Source organism: Ictalurus furcatus, chromosome 11, assembly GCF_023375685.1.
Source record: "Ictalurus furcatus strain D&B chromosome 11, Billie_1.0, whole genome shotgun sequence".
NCBI classification, from domain to species: Eukaryota; Metazoa; Chordata; class Actinopteri; order Siluriformes; family Ictaluridae; genus Ictalurus; species Ictalurus furcatus.
In genome coordinates this window covers 25,469,807-25,486,360 of record NC_071265.1, presented here as the reverse complement: position 1 = coordinate 25,486,360, position 16,554 = coordinate 25,469,807, and the positions used below count along the sequence as shown (strand labels likewise).

General features: G+C 39.5%; 2 protein-coding genes across 7 annotated transcripts in view; both read left to right on the top strand.

Moving 5' to 3' along the window:
• ptprfa (protein tyrosine phosphatase receptor type Fa) overlaps window positions 1-3,632 on the top strand; it is a 261,978-nt gene extending 258,346 nt beyond the window's left edge. For all 5 annotated transcript variants that reach the window (XM_053636812.1, XM_053636814.1, XM_053636813.1 and 2 more), the window contains 3 exons: window positions 769-923; window positions 1,009-1,144; window positions 1,450-3,632. In XM_053636812.1, the coding sequence (XP_053492787.1) occupies window positions 769-923; window positions 1,009-1,144; window positions 1,450-1,518 (360 nt within the window). In that variant the 3' untranslated portion in view covers window positions 1,519-3,632. The remainder of the gene's footprint in view (window positions 1-768; window positions 924-1,008; window positions 1,145-1,449) is intronic.
• A 4,736-nt stretch (window positions 3,633-8,368) lies between these two features.
• The window catches only part of kdm4aa (lysine (K)-specific demethylase 4A, genome duplicate a), a 33,792-nt gene continuing 25,606 nt past the window's right edge, over window positions 8,369-16,554 (top strand). For both annotated transcript variants that reach the window (XM_053636810.1, XM_053636809.1), the window contains exons 1-8: window positions 8,369-8,497; window positions 10,050-10,194; window positions 10,770-10,945; window positions 12,133-12,247; window positions 12,561-12,754; window positions 13,755-13,804; window positions 14,532-14,635; window positions 16,366-16,503. In XM_053636810.1, the coding sequence (XP_053492785.1) occupies window positions 10,057-10,194; window positions 10,770-10,945; window positions 12,133-12,247; window positions 12,561-12,754; window positions 13,755-13,804; window positions 14,532-14,635; window positions 16,366-16,503 (915 nt within the window). In that variant the 5' untranslated portion in view covers window positions 8,369-8,497; window positions 10,050-10,056. The remainder of the gene's footprint in view (window positions 8,498-10,049; window positions 10,195-10,769; window positions 10,946-12,132; window positions 12,248-12,560; window positions 12,755-13,754; window positions 13,805-14,531; window positions 14,636-16,365; window positions 16,504-16,554) is intronic.

The following is a 16,554-nucleotide window of genomic DNA, read 5'->3' as shown; positions in this document are numbered from 1 at the left end:
TTCAGATTAGATTTCATATTGGAGTTCAGATTAGAGATCATATTGGAGTTCAGATTAGATTTCATATTGGAGTTCAGATTAGAGTTCATATTTGAGTTCAGATTAGAGATCATATTGGAGTTCAGATTAGAGTTCATATTTGAGTTCAGATTAGAGTTCATGTTGGAGTTCAGTTGAGTTCATGTTTCAGCTCAGATTAGAGATCATATTGGAGTTCAGATTAGATTTCATATTGGAGTTCAGATTAGAGTTCATATTGGAGTTCAGATTAGAGTTCATATTGGAGTTCAGTTGAGTTCGTGTTTCAGCTCAGATTAGAGATCATATTGCAGATCATATTAGAGTTCAGATTAGAATTCATACTGCAGTTCATTTTAGAGTTCATACTGCAGTTCATATTAGATTTCAGATTAGAGTTCAGATTGGAGTTCATATTTAAGGTAATATTATAGTTCAGATTGGAGTTCAGATTGGAGTTCTTATTGGAGTTCAGATTAGACTTCAGATTGGTATTGAGATTAGAAGGGTTTTATTGAATTGCAGATTAGACTTCATATTGCAGTTCCCATTGGAGTTGAGTTTGGAGTTCAGATTCATTTTGCAGTTCTACAAGAGGTTCTAAATGAGGTTTGATTTCGAGTTGTCATTAAAGTCCTGACTGGGGCTCTGTTTGAGTGAGTTTTATGAGTGACATTCACAGGTTATGTGGGGGTTTACAGTCCAGTTAACATCTAGCATGTGTGTATAACTCTTCCCATTTTCTCTCAGGATGGCCAGTCCAGGACCATCCGGCAGTTCCAGTTCACTGATTGGCCAGAGCAGGGTGTGCCAAAGACGGGGGAGGGGTTTATCGACTTTATTGGCCAGGTGCACAAAACCAAGGAGCAGTTTGGCCAGGACGGACCAATTACTGTTCACTGCAGGTGTGTGTGTGTGTGTGTAGCTCTACAGTAGGTGTCTGTGTGAGTAAGTGAGTGTATTGACCAACACTTCTTCGGCATTCTGCAGTGCCGGCGTGGGTCGTACAGGAGTGTTCATCACTCTGAGTATCGTTCTGGAGAGGATGAGATATGAGGGAGTGGTGGATCTGTTCCAAACCATCAAAACACTGCGCACTCAGAGGCCAGCCATGGTACAGACCGAGGTAAGGACAGTGAAATCCATGTTGCGTAAGTTCTAAGAAATATATCCCTGTGTTCAGCTTCCTGACCCAGACACACAATGTGGGTCAACTCCAGAATTATTTCATGAAAATGAGCAGTTGGCATCGCCAATCAGGCCGAAACACAAGGAGCACTGAACAGTTTATTACACTAATCATTTATCTAAACATTTCCAATTTTTTTTTTACGTTGTGCTTATTTGGTGAAGCCTCCGCTGATAAGAATACCAGCGCTGAACCTCTTCCTCTAACACAGATCTGAAATATCTACGTGTGTGTGTTTGCAGGACCAGTATCAGCTGTGCTACCGAGCAGCTCTTGAGTACCTGGGCAGCTTTGATCACTATGCAACATAAGCGCTTATCTGAAAACCTCCGGAAAGCCCTGAAACACCCCTCAGGAGAGCAGGCAGACCATTCTGAGCTACAACACACACTCCACCGATTCAGTTTAGGGGGTCATAGAGAGTGAGAGAGAAAAAGAGAGAGAGAGAGAGAGGAGTGAGAGAGAAGAGAAAGTATAGGAAAATGTGAATGGTAAGCAGGGTGCTTACAACTCCTTCTAGTCCTGCATCAATTCCTCTTTCCGAACACAAAAGTGCCGCTCCGGTGTCAATATTACTATAAAACATGTTATAGCGTAATAATATCTCTGAATCCTGCTGAGACTGAAAATCTTACTAATTTTACTTTTAATCATTGTTGTCATATTAATCATCATTACCATTATTATTATTATTATTATTATTATTATTATTATTAATTATTATTATGACCGTACAATATACAACAAAAAATATGTAATTGTTGTCATTTATACTGGTATCTGTAATGGGTCTATTTTTATTCCTTTTTTTAATCCTTTTTATTTTTGATATACATATTTTAAAATAATCATTTATTATTTGATGTTATTGTTATCACCATATGGTCTTCTATGTTTAGTACGCGGGCGTGTATTTTAACACGACCGGAATCCACTGAGCTGCTGATCATTTCTTTGTTAATATGATAATGTTGAGTTTAATGAGACTGCGATTAAACGGCGGGGGAGGGGGAGAACTTCTGTACACCTTTTCAACTTCTGGCACCTTTTTCGAACCAGTTATTCACAGTTGTTCAATATGATATTAAATGATGTGAATCCAGAGTCAGTGAACAGTGATACACGGGATCTGGGAATGAGACAGTGTATAATCTGCGGGGTTTGCAGGGAGCTAGGCCGAAACGGATCAGACGTGTACCGTTCTATTCCTTAAAGGTCGGGTCAGCGATTTTTCAAAGTCAAAACACGTTTTGTAATATTTGTCGAAGCCCTTCTCACATCCAAGCAGCTGCCTATAAAATACTTTGAAGGGAATACTTTAGCAGATGGGTTGTATTTGTTTGAATTTTAAGTTTCCCAACAGGTAGAGCTAGCTCGCTGTTAACGATCCATTCGCGCAAAGTGGTGGCCAACAGAGCAGAAATGAAATCCAAAATCCAAAACATATAGGCAGGCAAAAAGGTCAAAGCACAACTGGTCATTAACATAAATATTCAAGGCAACGGCTCAAACACGATACAAGCAAGGCTCTGAACTTGCACAGTTGTACAGAAAGGCAAGACTTCGCCATGAGTAAATGTCCATGAACTTTTTATATACGTATGCTAAAACCAGGAAGTAATCCGGGAGTGACTGTTCGAGGTCACGCTAGTATTCCAATGAGCACAAAACCTCCACTGGGTAGGGAATGTCCTTGTTTCGCTAACTTCTCCGAAAATCGACGACTATACCTTTAAAACCTTTACAGTTAAAAAAAATATCCAAGATAACAATGAGGCTTCTGAACAGAGCATCATAATTGAGATGATGTTTCTAGCCATGTGTAAGTCTAACATGATGTCTTCACTACATACAGAGCCATACACACACACACACACACACACACACCCACCGAATGCAGTCATACAAAACAAAAAAGTACAGCACAATTAATACACCACCTAATAAACAAGATATTTTCAGCAAGACATGACGCTGTGTTCCGTATGTCTTAGAGTGTGCAAAATATTAGCAGGGTAATACAACGTTTCATACTGTGCTGTTATCAGGATCATTTCAAGGTCGATTATAAGACACCGCATGGAACAGTCGGCTGAATCTACTGATCCTGAAGTCCCTACACATGGTATTTTCACATACCGTAATCATCATGTGATCATATGTCACTGTGGCTCAGAAGGACAATATCACAAGAAGAATCACCGGCTAGAGGGACTCGAGCGCTTCCCTTCTCCGAAGTCTAAAAGTGAGGTGGATTTAAACACACTGGACCACTCAACGTTTGCTTCGAGATGGGAGAAGATTCGTTCGAGCTGTTGGACATGCCGGGTTTTTTTTTTCTATTTGTTAATAAACCAGAAGAGAAAGAGAGGAAATATGTTCCAAATACCTTGATGTTAATAAAGTTGAATAATTGGGTTTTGTATATTGTTGGTTGTGACTCTTCTTGTGCCTGGGTGGTGTAGTGTAAAATAACGCCTCGTGACCACTACAATGTGAACATACATACATATTCAGTTCAGTTCAGTTTTATTTGTATATCGCTTTTATCAATGGACATTATCCCACAGCAGCTTTACAGAAATATATCAATTCAGGATATAGGTTTTAAACATATGAATTTATCCCTTATGAGCAAGCTAGAGGCGACGGTGGCGAGGAAAAACTCACTGAGACGCTATGAGGAAGAAAACTCGAGAGGAACCAGACTCAGAAGGGAACCCGTCCTCATCTGGGTGACACCGGATAAATAAATAAATCCCGTCTATAAATGTGCTAATAGTACATGGTCAAATAGTGCAATTGTGTAACCAGGAAAATTCATTAAAGTTCCTCATGTTCCACAGGTGTGTGTGTGTGTGTGTGTGTGTGTGTGTGTGTGTGTGTGTGTGTGTGTGTGAGTGTCTGCTCTAAAGCTTCCTTGAGACAGCATTTTACTGTCCAGTAGGATTACTGTGTGCCTTGTTCATTCTCCACCTCTAGAAATATGTCTTATTTTGGCTTCAGCCACAAAATTTAACATGCTCAACGGCTGTGTCTCAGAGTATGTAAATACTATATGAACTATTTCAGAGAGAAATTGCTCAGACATGACACCCCAACATGTTTAAAGTCCCCATGAAATCAAAATGGAGGTTTTGTGACTTTTATTATGAATGCTAGCCTTGAGGTTATCTATGATCTGTCTATCCTAAGTGTGCTCTAAAACAATGACAGAATTCGCATTTATAAGATATACGCGAATCTCTCTCTCTACCACCGATATGGATTAACAATTCTGATGACATCATTCTGCACTTCAGCCTCTCCATGAGATTTTTTTCATCCAATCAAATGCTCTCTAGAATCTGAGTTGTCCCGCCCCCAACAGTTGTAAGTTTCTTGGCTGTGAAGTAAGCTAAACACTATTGGCGATTATAAAAAAAAAAAGGGGGAGGGGCCACTCAATATGTTCCGCCCTGACTTCCTGTTTCAGTGGAAATTGTCAACACGTTGAATAATGCTACAAGGTTCAAGTCACTTCATGGGGATTTTAATGAACGAGAATTTACTCTATATTTGCCAATCCGACTCTTGTTCTCTGATGAACAAACCAATAATAACCAAGAGTAGGCGGTTCCTCACCTTACGCCTCCTCCTCGGATTGCTTGGCTGAGGGGTTGCCTAAAAACTAAAAAAAGGTGTATGGAACTACTGGATTTTACAAAACAGACACGGAGCAAACAACAATTGTTTGAAAAACACATGAAACAGCAAGATTGACAGATTGAAGATACATGACAAGTTTGTTTAACCACCAAGAAAGCACCCCAGAAAGGGAACAGCACCTCAGCCACTGTGATAAAAACATGGATCGTGATCCAGCCTTAAAGAATATGCAGCACGATACAATATTTTTGCCGGATCACTATAAGGACTCGTCTTCTGACGTTCCCTATGTCGGACAAATGTGAAATCTCCTGACATGTGTTCTGAATACGGTCATTTCATAAGCTCTGAAAGTTTGAAAAACACAGCAGACAGAAGTGTTACTCTAAATGAGGAATGCTGCTTTTTTTTATTATGTCCTACTTTTTATATCATAAACTGGGATGGATGGTCGTGATAAGATCATTTAATATCAGCACACGCTAGAGAAGGATCATCATGTAATTAATTACTTACATTTTACATAACGAATTTGCCAGTACTATCCATCCCTCCATTTCCTGTACCGCTTATCCTACACAGGGTCCCGGGGGATCCTGCAGCCTATCCCAGGGAGCTCGGAGTACAAAGAGGGACACCCTGGACAGGGTGCCAACCCAATACAGGGCACAATCACACACAATTTGGAAATGCCAATCAGCCTACAACACATGTTTTTGGATTGGGGAGGAAACTGGAGTACCCCAGAGGCAACCCCCCCAAAGCATGGGGAGAACATGCAAACTCTGCACACACAGAGCGGAGGTGCAAGGCAAACATGCTGACCACTAAGCCACTGGAGTTATGTCTAGACCCTTGAAATATAGGTGATTTAAGAAATATAGCATGATTTTCAGGGACAGGATTTTGGATGAGACAGACCTCCATTATTTGGTATCTACTTTAGCCTTGTGACTTCAGCTTGAAACCAAAGAAACGAGCAGCAGACAGCACTCATGTCATAGACAACTGATTACATTCGCTGACGATGCACCCTGGTGGGTCATTTTCAGAATTTTCAGAATCTGAAGACTGTTTGGAGAAATGTTCCTTTTCCAACACACACGTTTTAATCACCTCTGGCTTTGAATCATTTCTTCAGTTCTTCAAATCATTTAACACACAAAGCCCCGAGCACAACATAGCTTACCCACAGAGCAGCAGTAATAAAACACTCAAAATAACCCTTTTATTAGTTTAACAAAGTTGTATCACAGCGCTGTTAAATTCCGTGATGGGGTCAGAATGTGCTGATTAATGTTCTATAACAGCAGCTCTGACATTAGTGCCGGTTACAAGGTAAATCACAGCTTTATATTCATTTGCTCATTCTATTACGTTATTGTTTCTATAGCAACAGCGTGTTCACAGAGACTTGCATGATGGACAATCTACGTTAAGGCTAATGAATGGATTTTTGAAATGCAATATTGAATTATTTAAATGATTTATTTAATATCTACGAAAGAAGTCTTGGATGTCAGCGCTTTGTAAAGGTCAGTAAGTTTTCCACCACAGAAGTCAGAGGACAGGAACTCTAGGACAGAGGACTTTTTTTTTTTTTTTTACATGACATGACGAGCTGTGTTTCTCTGTTTTTTCTTTTGTTGGAATGTTGGAATGATTGTTTACACCTGCTATAATGTAAGTCATAACAGGAACTAACTTGGATAGTCTCATGGATATATCACAACATTAAATGGAACTATAAACTGTTAAAAAGCGTGTGTTGTACATGACTACATTAATAACTGTAATTGTTAGCAAATCACTGTGGTATAAGAGGAATAAAGTACGATACTATTATAGGAAAATTTTTGAGTTGGGCTGCATTACACCACCCCATTATGGATTATTTTCCTATAACAGCATGCCATGTTATGCTTTATTACATTACACAAACTTGCAGTGGGTGAACGAACGAGGATCTGTAAGAAGAGAAAGAGGGCGGAACAGTGCATTTGAAAAGTGTGTAGCACTAAGACAAGACGTATGTGTTGTTGTTGTTGTTGTGTTGTTCATAGCATAATCCACTATACATAAATGTGTAAAAATGACTGATGGTTAATTTTACATTATTGTAGCATTGAAACCTACTTCATTCACATATGTAAAAATGTTGTTTTTTTTGTTTTTTTTTCAAATTACAATTGTGTCCTCATTTGTGACCACGTTCTCAAAACTAGCCTGCACCCAGACCTTTTCTTTGTGGATTGGACACGGTAGTTTAAATCAGTCGTAATACTATAACTTTCCTCTTGAAAACTAGGCGTTTTTAAACGATGTGTTGAGTCAATGAAACAGTGACTAAAGCCGGGTGCACACTGTGTGATTTTTAATAGTCGTTTGCGACTGTTGCTTGTCGGACTGTACGAACAAGATCCATGCTGTAAGCCGTGTCACACTGTGTGATCTCAGTTGTCATTAATGTCGGACTGTATGACAGTCAAGACGTGAAAAACGGACGCATGGAGAAGGAGAAGCCACGCTACAGGACTGTGCGTCAAATCTTCTGACACTGGCAGAATTTAATCCGAGGAAAAATTTGATCGCGACGGCCGTTAATCGGCTGTCGGGGAACACGTCAGACTATCAGTCAAAGACTACAGGTTATGGCCTAGGGTTATAGGACTCTTTTAGGATTCTCAAAATTAGTCTCAGACGACCAAATCGTGGCCAAAATCGTACAGTGTGAACCTGGCTTTACTCACAAAATCTAAAAAAAAAAAAAAAGATACTCACTGATGCCACCTACTGATGTAATGATGTAACTTACTGAAAGGGTCACTGAACCAATCTTTTTGGTGAACGGAATCAAAAGATTCGAGTGACTGGGATGAATCGAAATTACCACTGCTATTTATTTATTTTATTTTATTTTATTTATTACAGTTTCAAAATCGTAGGCAAGCTAATATAAGTGAGGAATTTTACAAATATCACATAATAGGGGGAAGATAATTGGGGGCAGTGGTAGCTTGGTGGTTAAGGCTCTGGGTTACTGTTTGGAAGGTCGGAGGTTCAAGCCCCAGCTCTGCCAAGCTGCCACCGTTGGGTCCTTGAGCAAGGCCCTTAACCCTCTCTGCTCCAGGGGCACTGCATCATGGCTGACCCTGCACTCTGACCCCAACTTCCTAACATGCTGGGAAATGTGATTCATTATAATAATAATACACAACAACAAACTATTTTCTCCACAGTTACAGTGGGCCCTTGAGGAAAGCCTCTAATCTTCATCTGTTCAGCTCATTGCACCTTGATACTTTGTTCCTCTTTGTAAGATAATTTGGATAAAAGTGTATGATGAATAATAATAAATACAGATGTAATCGGACCCGGGTCGTTTTTCCTGCCCAATCACACAGCAGAGGGTTTGCTGTGGGCGTGTTCACGCCGGAGACGCGGTGGAGAAGAAGCACAACATTGCGATGGGAAAGCATGGGGGAACGCCTTCTTCCATCTTTGTAAACAACTCCACAGTGCGCGTGCGCGTTCGTGTGTCACAATAATGGAGGACAATCTTTTCCAACCGTTGTGAATCCAACCACCGTGTTCATTTGGAGAATTTGGTTAAAGCGACGTGCAGCTAAGTGTCGAAAACACGTAAGTGCATGTACATTTTTCCCTTTTGACAAAGTTTAGTTTTTCCACAGACGTGCAAGAGCTATCGCAAATATGGACACTGCACTGTTTTGCTAGCTAGCTAGCCTAACTAGCATTGCAGTAGTACTGTTTTCTGTCGCAAATGTTAAGTGTATGAGGTAAAAAAAAACCAAAAAAAACTCAGTTACAAGTTGTTTAAGCGTTCCTACGGAACACTGAAGCATGCTAAAGTAACTTAACTTATCAGTTACTAGTTAATTTGTTTCTCGGAACTTAAAGTTTGTTGTTGAAGTCAGTCAGCTAACCATGATGAATTTATCCGGGAATTAAACTTGGATTTGACGGACTTGAAATTGGACCAATCAGAGGCGGAGAAGTGTAGCCTTAACCGGAATTTTGTCCTATCATGAGCAAAGGGCGGGGCTTATTGGGTCTGCGATGGCGCTGTTAGCACGCATGCTAGCTACTTTCCTTGACAGTTAAATGACAGCATTATTTAATGGCTGGAATTTAACGGAGCATTTCATTAACGTATTCATTAACACAGTTATTCCGTTCCTCGTCGTTTGTTTGTGTAATTAATTTGAGTTTTGAAGACTTTCGACTTACGTCACTTAATTGAGTTCATAATAGTATAAGCAGATAACCCATGTTTAAACATGTCATAAACATACATGATGCTTAATAATAATTCCAACTAAAGTGCAGTAAGGGAGTGCATGTTAATGAAAAATTAAAAAAATTTATTCTTGTATTATTGTTAATATTTCTTACTAAATTCTTAGTGTTATAATGTTGTAGTTACTGCTGTAGTAGGACATTCTCCTTTAACTCTTGGCATAGGTGCTATTACCACAGTGTGAAAATCAAATTGTAGTCATTTAACGTTTATAGTCCCTTAGTAAATATTGTAATTGCACCCTACTGTGTAATAAAGTTGTATTTGTAATTTTTGGAAAGAAATTAGTTATTTACATTAACAGCCACAACAATTCTGTTCGATGTTTGTATTATAGGTGGACCGATAGTGGATTTTACCAATACTGATAACTAAGTTAGGCAGGACCTGTCGATAACCGATTAATCACCCGAGAGTTTTTAAAATTGATACTGAATGAAAACATAACACTCAAAGTAAAATATTGCTGAACTTTATTACAAAAATGAACAGTACTGTCAGTACCATGCAAATGTACTGTCCTTTTTTTTTTTAATGAAATATATCGATCTTAATAATTATTATAGCAAATAAAAGATACACGTCCCAAACTGAACTAAAAATGAACACTCCAAATAACAAGAAAAAAATTTGAGACATCCAAAATGAATCAGAAAACACTTCAAAAATTTGTATTTTCCCTCTAGACGCTGCTCTCGTACTGTAAAAGGACAACAACCGGGGAAAAAATATTGGTGTGGACAGTTCCAACCGGTCTTTATTGGTGCCTATCAATCGGCAAAACCGATCGATCGGCTGACCTGTACTTTGTACCTGTCAATACATGATTGATTGATTTTCTGTTCTGATTTAAAACTTTCTTTGCACTCTCAGGAGCATTATGGCCTCCGACTCAGTAGCTCAGGCTCCTGGGTCGAGGATCATGACCTTCCACCCGACCAAGGAGGAGTTCAAAGACTTCAGCCGCTACATTGCTTATATGGAGTCAAAGGGCGCTCACTTAGCTGGCATGGCGAAGGTTAGTACTGCTCCGAGCTCTAAAGACACCGTGCACTTTTCTCACAGCCATGTTTCCCAACCCAGGAGACCCTGAACCCACACACACCCTGTCACGTTAACACCCTTGAAAGACCTTTACACGCTGCCCGCATAATTTGCGGACAGTGAACATTTTAAACGAACACGTTATCCATTGGCGCATGGAGTCCAAGAAAGTTGCTATTTAAAATATAGCCAAGTTTGATTCTGCAGATTACATGACTGAACATGCACTTTCAGCTCACGGTTACACGATCTTTAGATAAAAATGCTGCTGACAGGCTTGTAGTCATATATCGATGTTAATAGCCAGCATGCCCTGTAGCCTGCGTTACTAAATGCTGTTTAAAATAAATACGGTTTATGCAATATTTATTGTTTAAAATCTAATTTGGTCTTTAAGGATAAAGACACTGCTACATGACCCCAATACCCTTAAACATGTAGTACGTTTTCAAACACAGTATCATTGTAACAAATTAGTTATGGTAAAAAAACAACATTAAATAGAATCAACATTGTGAATATGCAGTCAGATTGTTGTTTCTGCCACAGGTTGTGCCTCCTAAGGACTGGAAGCCTCGCTGCACATATGATGACATTGATGACCTGGTCATTCCTGCTCCTATTCAGCAAGTGGTGACGGGTCGGTATGGGCTTTTCACACAGTACAACATCCAGAAGAAGCCCATGACTGTCCGCGAGTTCCGCAAGGTCGCTAACACAGACAGGTGAAAAATTTCAGGCACGCCGTCATTATTTATCTCGGACATTTCAATCACGCAGTCATTATTTATCACGGACATTTCAGGCACGCAGTCATTATTTATCTCGGACGTTTCTGACACGGTCATTATTTATCTCGGACATTTCAGGCACGCAGTCATTATTTATCTCGGACATTTCTGACACGCAGTCATTATTTATCTCGGACGTTTCAGGAACTCAGTCATTATTTATCTCGGACGTTTCAGGAACGCAGTCATTATTTATCTCGGACGTTTCTGACACGCAGTCATTATTTATCTCGGACGTTTCAGGAACTCAGTCATTATTTATCTCGGACGTTTCAGGAACTCAGTCATTATTTATCTCGGACGTTTCAGGAACGCAGTCATTATTTATCTCGGACGTTTCTGACACGCAGTCATTATTTATCTCGGACGTTTCTGACACGCAGTCATCATTTATCTCGGACGTTTCTGACACGCAGTCATCATTTATCTCGGACGTTTCTGACACGCAGTCATTATTTATCTCGGACGTTTCTGACACGCAGTCATTATTTATCTCGGACGTTTCTGACACGCAGTCATTATTTATCTCGGACGTTTCTGACACGCAGTCATTATTTATCTCGGACGTTTCTGACACGCAGTCATTATTTATCTCGGACGTTTCTGACACGCAGTCATCATTTATCTCGGACGTTTCTGACACGCAGTCATCATTTATCTCGGACGTTTCTGACACGCAGTCATCATTTATCTCGGACGTTTCACTCACGCAGTCATCATTTATCTCGGACGTTTCACTCACGCAGTCATCATTTATCTCGGACGTTTCACTCACGCAGTCATTATTTATCTCGGACGTTTCAGGAACGCAGTCATTATTTATCTCGGACGTTTCAGACACGCAGTCATTATTTATTTCGGACGTTTCAGGCACCCAGTCATTATTTATCTCAGAGATAAATAATGGTGGTTATTTGTTTCAGGTACTTTTAGAAACTTTGATTATTTATCTCAGTTGCCCTGGATTTTCTTTTATTACAGAAAGTTTACAGTTAGGTTATTATAATCACCCAAGGGTTATTTATCACAATTCTGATGCCATCTCTAATTCACATTCCAGTTTATCTTCTTTAAGAGTCTTCTTTCCTCCAGTCAGCTGTCCACTGACTCTTTTGTCACAGGTTCTGCAACCCCCGGTATGTAGATTTTGATGAGCTGGAGAGGAAGTACTGGAAGAATCTCACGTTTAGTCCTCCACTCTATGGAGCGGATGTCAACGGAACTCTCTACGATCCAGTGAGTAACCATTCTTCATGCTGTTGTACCAGTTTTTCACAGACTGTCACAGGCATGTGTTCCTCTAAGTGTAAACTTTAGAGTAAAAATAAGACAGTTCCTTAGTAATATTTTATGACTTAGTGGTTTTTTCAAATGTTAAAAGTAAACACAGTCTGACTTAAAATATTTTTTAGAAAATATTGAGCATGGCACTTATGCAGACTGGGTTATCGGATGCAGATATAACAATTAGAATACGGTTCATGATGCACAGACTCCCTACTGGCTGTGCCTCGTGCATGTGTCTGAGTCATTGTACATTTCTGTGCAGGACGTAAACGAGTGGAATATCGGGCATCTGAACACTATTCTGGACACAGTGGAGAGAGAGAGTGGCATCAAGATTAAAGGGGTGAACACACCGTATCTGTACTTCGGGATGTGGAAGAGCACGTTTGCCTGGCACACTGAGGACATGGATCTCTACAGTATCAACTATCTGCACTTTGGAGAACCCAAGTCCTGGTACAGCCCTAATTTAGTCACATCCATTAGTCTGAGTACACTAACGTGACGTGTTCTGAACAAGAACATTTTCCAACAAGACATATTTCTTCACAAATACAAGCACCGAACAGTGTTTTTTGTTGATTGAAAGCAGTATTGATGATAACATAACACATCGGTCCCTACAGGATTTTGTGATTTTTTTTTTCGATCGCAGAAATGAACACAAAATCAAGCAAACGCTGCAATATTAATAGCAGCTTGCAGTTTTTCAAAATTACCTCAGATTTGGAGAAGACGCATTATGTGACGTCATCAGAATCCTGTACGGATTGACACATGCTGACTGACTTCTCAATTCTGTGTGAACAGGACGTTCAGAGGATTTTCATAATTTCTTATTTCTATACTTTCTTAAGGATTTCTTTAAAAAAAAAAAAACAAACAAACCCCACAGTAATTAATTTTCTCATTTCATCAATGTTAAAGGACTCTAAACCCCTTATTATTGACAGTGAGTGCATTCGTATGTAACGTGCAACTAAATAATAGGGAAAAAAATTAGATAAGAGAAAAATTTAATCAACACCCTTACCTGTATTTAAAGTAGTCTGATAGCAGGAAAACTCTGGCTCTGCTTGAGCCTTTCTTTTAGCAGTGCTGCCTTTAGTAAAGAAGTGATCTATAAGACGACCCGAACTTTTTGTCTTTCTTTTTTATTTTTTTATTTTTTACAACATTTGTTAGCTTCTGCCCTTGGTCAGTAAAGCGCACCGACTTTGACTTGAGAGAAATATTTGACATTTTATGAAATATTGAATGCTCTTGAATTCTGCTTAGTCTGTTAAACAGCCTAGTCGGTTTTACCGTGATAGAACAGAATAGTAATCACAATCCTATACCTCCGTTAAGAGGATGTGCTCAAATTACTGAAGTTCCTAGAGCTTTTTAAGTGTTGTATTTAAAGAGGCAAATAGATATCTACTGACTAAGTAACTAAGTGTGTACACCTGTGCAGGTACGTTGTGCCGCCAGAACATGGGAAGCGATTAGAACGTCTCGCTAAAGGTAGGAATAAGTCTGCTTTTTTTTGTTGTTGTTGTTCTTTTGTGGCTTTGCCTCTGCTGAAGTGTCTCAAATGTTTGGCCACATATTGGAGCAGATGTTTGTTCTCTTCTCTCTCTCTCTATCTCTCTCTCTCTCTCTCTCTCTCTCTCTCTCTCTCTCTCATTAGAATTGATTCACTATTAAAGGAACATTTCTACAATAAAAACAAAAAAATCCCAAATGCAGTCAATTAGCCAAGATATGGTTTATCAGTTTGCTTCTTTAATGTTGTACTGGAGCTACAGGACTAATCTCCATTGGAAAACTTTTAGCCTCACCTCCATTTCTGAACCTGCTGTTTGTCTGAAGATGATTTTGGCGCACCGCTATAGGTTTTAACATAATTTCAGACATTTTAAAGATAACTGGCTGACATATAGTGGAAAAAAGCACACGAATAAGCGTACTTGAGAGTGAAGAACTCTGTCGCAGTTGTGATGTGATGATTTAGGCATACAGTTTGAACAGACTGTCTGCTTTAATCTCTCATTCCTTGTTAGTATCATAGCTCCAAGGCAAAACTAAAGAAGCAAGCCCGGGACACCAAGTCTTTGAGCTAAAGAAAACAATGACTGCATTTGAATATTTTGGTGTACTTTTCCTATGAATCCCAGGATTCCACGTGTTCCGTCTGGCAGTTGTGAGACTGCTTGGGCATACTGATTGTTTATCTGATTGTGCTTTGCAGGCTTTTTTCCTGGAAGTGCACAAAGCTGTGAAGCCTTCTTGCGACACAAAATGACTTTGATTTCCCCATCAATACTAAGAAAGTATGGCATCCCTCTTGAGAAGGTTGGTTTGTGTTTTGTTTACAGCTGCTTTAATTAACTCTAAAACTCTCAGTTACTACTGGCAACAGCAAAACGAATGGCTTTTTAAAAAAAATTTTATACCCCTCAAACATTTCCGGATTTGACAACCCATTTTAATTGAAGAAACACCGCTGGAAATGCTAACTCTAAACTTTCAGTGTAGTTCACATTTGATTTGTCTAAGCAATGGCTTGTTTATTGGTTTTTTTTTATTTTTTTATAGAAAAGTCATAATTGCAGACACGAACATCACTCATTCATGCACTGAAAGGAAGAAAGGGAAGAAAGTGGCCGGAGCTGCTTTTATGTAAATAATTCCAATTTGAATGAGTTTTTTTGTTAACGTCTGTTCTCGAGTGAAGATAGACAGCCAAAGAACAAAAAAAGCAGACAAAGGGAATTATTTACATGAATGCATGAATGTATTTACATATCTTTTATATTTGCATTTTGCTAATTCAAATGAGATAATGTCACAAAAGGCACCAAAAAATCAGCTGGCAATAGGGTCTGTTCAATTAATATTCAAATTTTTAGATTTCATAAATTGTGTGACGTGCATGGTTAGCACGTTTGCCTCACACCTAGGGTTGGGGGTTCGAATCCCACCTCCGCCGTGCGCAGAGTTTGCATGTTCACCCTGAAGCACGCACGTCTTCGGACTTGGTGAGGAAACCCCAGAAGTACAGGGCTGGTTGGCATTTCCAGATTGTGCGTAGTGTGTGAACGTGTGTACGATTGTGCCCTGCCTCTTTCCCAGAGTTCCCTGGGATAGGCTCTAGGCTCCCCCCGCGATCCTGTGTAGGATAAGCAGTACAGAAAACGGGTGGATGGATGGAGGACGGACGGACATGTGATGCGCAGTGAAAGAAGTTTTGTGGGGTTTTTTCCCTTTGTTGTTTGGTTGCTGGTAGCTACATCGTTCAGTCAACTGATGTTTGCGGTATGAAAAATGATTCCATGTATTTGGGGTGAGAAGTAAAATGAGAAGAGAAAACGTTTGTGAATATATAATCAGAAATAGCTCTTATAATGACTTCAAAAAGTTTGTGGCGTTAATGCATCCCCCATCTATCAGAGAACTCTTTGATTTGTATTTTGTGGAACATGGAGTGTTTGATGTTGCACCGACCCAAGGAAATGAAATGCGGGAATATCATCAAACTAGCAACTAAAAACTATATTAACATGACTAGCCTACACAGATAACTCTATATTTGAATAGGATTAAACCATTCCAATTCTCCCTACTTCTGCCATGGTTTTTAGTGCTGCTTAAGTAGAATAGCAGGCTGAAAGTATGTGAGAGAGGGATGTCAATCACCCCTGCTCAGTACACTGTGCAGAGATACTGCATCATGAAGAAAAGAACATTAGCTTTAGTAGTTAGCTACAACAAAATTAGTGATTGTACAAATAGCTTGTTTGCTAATTGCCTAATTAGCATCCAAGATAGCATTTGATTCACCACATAGACTCAAAACACTTGACCTATATGTTCGAGATAATGGAACTAAGTACTACGTAGGAATGTAACTTTTTTTGTGAACGCACTCACTGGTAGCTGCCATGTATTAATCCTGAGGTATGCTTCATACAGAATAACTCTGTATTAATGTTTGAAAATAAAGTAACTGCGGTTCAGGTTAAGGAAAATTAATTCTAGTCTTTGAGACACAAGTCTAAAGTCTTATCTCTTGTTTCTGTCAGGTTGCACAGGAAGCAGGTCAGTTTATTGTGACCTTCCCCTACGCCTATCACGCCGGGTTCAATCATGGATTCAACTGTGCAGAGTCTACAAACTTCGCCACTCAGCGCTGGATCGACTATGGAAAGCAGGCAGCATTAGTAAGTGTGAGGATATGCTGATATTAAACCTTCATACCGTGTGACCAGCCC